Source organism: Saccoglossus kowalevskii, chromosome 17 (genome assembly GCF_978046115.1).
Source record: "Saccoglossus kowalevskii chromosome 17, keSacKowa6.1, whole genome shotgun sequence".
NCBI classification, from domain to species: domain Eukaryota; kingdom Metazoa; phylum Hemichordata; class Enteropneusta; family Harrimaniidae; genus Saccoglossus; species Saccoglossus kowalevskii.
The window spans coordinates 14645689-14650224 of record NC_140657.1 but is presented as its reverse complement, the minus strand read 5'-3'; the positions used below and the strand labels follow the sequence as shown (position 1 = coordinate 14650224).

The 4536-nt window shown below is 37.7% G+C and overlaps 1 protein-coding gene across 1 annotated transcript; it reads left to right on the top strand.

Moving 5' to 3' along the window:
• Window positions 1-2362: 2362 nt before the first annotated feature.
• LOC100370025 (uncharacterized) lies at window positions 2363-3480 on the top strand. The gene is made up of 2 exons (XM_002738234.3): window positions 2363-2528; window positions 3032-3480. Exons 1-2 carry the CDS (start codon window positions 2442-2444, stop codon window positions 3293-3295), a joined length of 351 nt encoding a protein of 116 aa, XP_002738280.1. The 5' UTR covers window positions 2363-2441; the 3' UTR covers window positions 3296-3480.
• Window positions 3481-4536: the final 1056 nt, after the last annotated feature.

Here is a 4536-nt window from a genome sequence, read left to right as displayed (position 1 = left end):
CGAATCACGTGGTGTGCCGTTCTCGTTCAAACCCGGGATTCGATCAATAGGGGAGTCCCATTAAAAAAACACATTGCAAATCATGCAAGTTCAACATTTTCAAACCAATATACTAAAACAGAAATGCTCAGAGATGTAAATGAAGGATAGATATTACTTTTCACTATACACATCTCTGTTGATACTATCCCTCACATATTCTCCTCCCAATTACTCCTGCGTAAAATGGACTAGCCTCTTCATGTTGACATTCAGACTAAAATCACGTGACAGGCTGTTAAAATTGGCTGTTGCATACTCTTTCGCCGGTCTGGAAAATGTGTTTAATTAACTCACATTCAAGCAACAATGCAGATTTCCCAGTGGGAGTGAGACTATTCAAACTCTCCCACTAAAAAATAGGGGTGTTTTCAGCAAAAAACGAATAACCCTGGAATACACACAGTATACTGAATTTCGGAACAAATCGTGCATTACTTACAGCAGCAGAATACCACAGAAATATCAGACGAAACATGAAAACACTATATATTGTATTTCAGCCTGAACCCTCTATATTGCAATTCAAGGAATTAACCCCATATGTGCATCCATTTCCCACCTTGGTATCACCCACCCCTGAAAACAAACTCTTAATACCACGCTGAAGCGTTTGGTAATAAATGTATTAGTTGTCTGAGGTTCCACCAACCCGCACTACTATTGTAGAAATTATTCTCCGCTTTTTAGCCTTAGGGAAATGTGGTATGCCAGACTAGTTGGTCAAATACAAAATAACCCCGAGGTCCAATAGTGCATTAGTAAAAAAGAAATAGACTGTCACCCTAGAAACCGATAAATCTTGACAAAACATTAACAGAATGAAGAAGTGTCAACTCGGGTGGAGGTGGAATTGGTTGCAGTCAATTATTATGCTAATTAATCATTGCCCCGACCTCGTATAACCTAGGAGTTCTCGGAAGTAGAGATTAGCAACAGGGCAAGCCACATGTGGCACACACTACTGCGACTAAACACATATTATTTGCAACGGGATCATTTCTACCAGCACGCAATGTGACTAATGTGCTACACTAAACATTCCTGTGTTTGTTTTGCGTAGCCAGAAAAACTACATGACCGTCCAAAACGTCACGTACGTGCATTTCATCCGAATGGTAACGAGTCTCATTTATTTATTTCCGATGTTTTGCAGAAATTACACATACATTAATTTTTACGTTCATTCCTGTTGAATGCAGCCATTTTAATACTTTACAAGTTAAAAATCGCACACATGTAATAAGTTTTTATTTTCTTATAATTATTTGTATTTTTTTTAATAGGTTAATTAATATTTGTTTATACATTTATTTTATTATAATCTATTATTTATGTAAGTGTGGGTAATCGCGAAATCCAAAAGGAATGTGGTGATAGTTAAAACAACATGATAAAAAAATATATGTTATAAATAATCAGATAAATAAAAATAATATTATAAAAAATAGAATATACGAAATTTATAATAAAACACAAGTGTACAATTTCAATCAGACTGATATTGGCCCTTGTTCTTATCTTCCGAAAATATATGATGTTTCTAAATAATGGATTTTTATCAAAAGTCGGTTGTTTGTTTGCATGCTTTAAGCTTATTGACATTGAAGGTATAACAGCCGGCGTATATCAACTTGGCCTATGGCCGTTCCGGTCCCCTGAAATGTATCGCTAGTCGCTACCTGGCACGTTGTATGTGTATTACTGTAGCAAAATGTATATACGTGTGTCCCATGATTTGTGGGGACAAAATGTAAATACAATACGGTTCTACGTATCAAGTGTGAGCAGAATTCATCCTAGTCTGTATGAGACCCGGTTCTGGATAATGATTAATTCGTTTTACAGCTAACCAAGTCGCAAGTCAAGTCGGTCATTTCGTTTCGGTTTTCATAATAACGGATGGAGGTAAAGAAGGATGCAATATTGGATACGAGGGCAGTGACCCATTTCTGTTTCAGTCATAATCGAATCCCTTCGGCAAAACGAAATGGCAAAGTTTTTGAGAAAATATAAAATTACGATTTTATGAAAGTACAAAGGCGCGAATAACGATAACAAGTACAACTTTCATGTACTTATTTAGATTTTCTAAATTTATCCCTTATTGGACAGTGACGTTGTGTTCACAGGTGTTACTAGATACCAACACACGCACAGGTTCGTGAATACGGCTTACGTTGCAGAAACCATGGTCCAATAGCCATCGCCGTACATCATAATCCAGCTTTGCTCGTCGTCTTATTGGTACACATTTTAAAGTTACATAAGTTGTCATTGTTAATCAAATGACCCCGGACAGTACATAAATAAGTTGTCCTGGTAAAGTCAATCCTTTCTCTCTGCGTGTCAAAGTGGTTGACCGGTCTTTCTACTGTGTATAACCTCGTATCAACTCGATCATGAAGATCACTTTAGTGCTGTTTCTGTCTGCGATCGTCTGTGTGGCCATTGCCGAACATGCAGAACGCAGTGACAAGTTGGCTAAGGTAAATTGTAGTAAATTGCATCTAAATGTTAATATTGCCACTAATTACAGTGAATTTCATGAAGGCGTGAATGCGTATTTAAAGACTGTGGGTAATGCCCCATTGTGAAATGGCTCCTACTGCCAATGAAAGCGTATTTGGTTTTGAATAGAACGTGAGGGTATTCCGAGGTAATGTTTTATATTTGTTTGTAATTTTTCCTGGTCATTCACGAAGCTCGCAATTTCCGGGCATATTGTAAAATAGTACCTGTCTGCTTAATTACGGTGTCATGTATTCCGATGCCATTACAGACGTCACTCAATATTACGTACGAGTTTACATATGGTTAGGGTGTGTGTCATTACCCGAGTTGGCTGTCACTGAACGAAAATCCACGTGTTAGGTTTTCCAAATTTTCTGTTTAACTATAATGGGATTGGTTGTATGTAACGAAGATTTTGAGAGCATCCACACGATGGACAATTTAGTGAATGTATGTTTACGGCATTATTTCGTTTCAGATAAAGGAAGCCGTGGCGAGAGGACACAGTTTGACACCAGAGCAGACTGCCATTCTGGAACACCGCAAGAAGGAGCGTTTAACCGGTTCTGAACTTCGTATCAAATCTGCGAGCGATGACCGCAAGGTTCTGGCGAAACAAAGAATGGAAGAAATGGCGATGATCAAGAAATTGGAACTGTCGCCCGAGGAGAAAAAAGAAAAAATGAGAAGATTGCGTGAAGATAATAGGCGCACAAAAAAGCCAGTCCCAGTGGCTCGATAAGGGTAGAAATGCACGTGACCCTTCAGCCAATAGCCTAAATAACATACTTTGCATAGTGACCGCGGTGCTGTATTATTGAATTAATATTTTGGTTGATAATAAATATTGCAATGCACAAGTTTACGCTGCAAGTCGTGTACCATTTCCTGGAATATTAGTTTTTAATAAATGGCTTACCACGTGTACATTGTATTTTCATGAATTCCCACTATCCCGACGAACTCTCCGCCTTGTCCGGGCGAAATTTAATTTCGGTCGTCGACTAACTTTAAAAACAAAATGGGTGGACGAGACTGTCAACACATGACGCAATGCGATTAAATTGCGCGACATGTCTACCCTATTAAAGGACTTTATTTTAGTGTATTCATTCATGAAATTCTCAGACATTGGGCAGATTGCTCGAGTCGAGATCTAATATGTGAACGAATACAATAAACTAGTAAATTACCAGTACCTAGTTTGTTCCAGCCAATCGCGTTCAACTAATTGTGTTGATATAAATTTGTGATTTTTAATTCATAATATTTAGCGGCGGGTGGATTAAGGGGTTAGCATACGTTTAATGTTTTTTTTCAATATTTTTTTTATTTTAAATTATTGGTTATGACAGTATCTATGACTGTGCTTTTATTCTAAACAAAAACTCCATTTTATAAGGTTTATTTCAACGTTTTTTTCTATTTCAAAACATTGCCACTTGCGATTGTTTATAAACGCCACAAGCACAACACTCGCCTGAAAGTAATCCTAATTGACACTTGATGAAAAATCCGATTTGCATATCAATACTACAAAGTTTATGTAATTTACTTTACGGTACTCATTTCGCCCAGCCTTCCATAGTTATACTGAATCGGCTAATGAATATTCATGACTACGCTTTGACGGTGGCAAGATTCTACAACCGGCTAATGACGTACAATTTCTGGTAGGTCAAAAATGTTGAATTGTTTAGTTTCTATAAACAACCCCCCCCCCTCCCAAAAAATATTTGCAATTTTTAAGCAGCCATAGGCTGGATTCGAACAAACTTTTAATAGACGAACTGAATTGTGGATCGGGTGCATATTCTAAGTAATTTTATAAAGGAAAGGAGTTGCGTAACGTGCGTACACTCTAGGGGGCCGGGGCTCCACCTCATAAATCGACAAATTTGAATTACTTCGTGTAACTACCGTTAGCTTCCCCGTGGCAGTTTTTTTAACTACGAGTTAATGGCACGATTGACGGTGTCGTTT

What these genes read in the sequence shown, in the direction of transcription:
- LOC100370025 (XM_002738234.3), top strand. Translation starts at nt 2,442, where the DNA reads ATGAAGATCACTTTAGTGCTGTTTCTGTCTGCGATCGTCTGTGTGGCC. An exon ending in GCAGTGACAAGTTGGCTAAG is followed by an intron (nt 2,529 to 3,031) that starts GTAAATTGTAGT and finishes ATTTCGTTTCAG; the next exon opens with ATAAAGGAAGCCGTGGCGAG.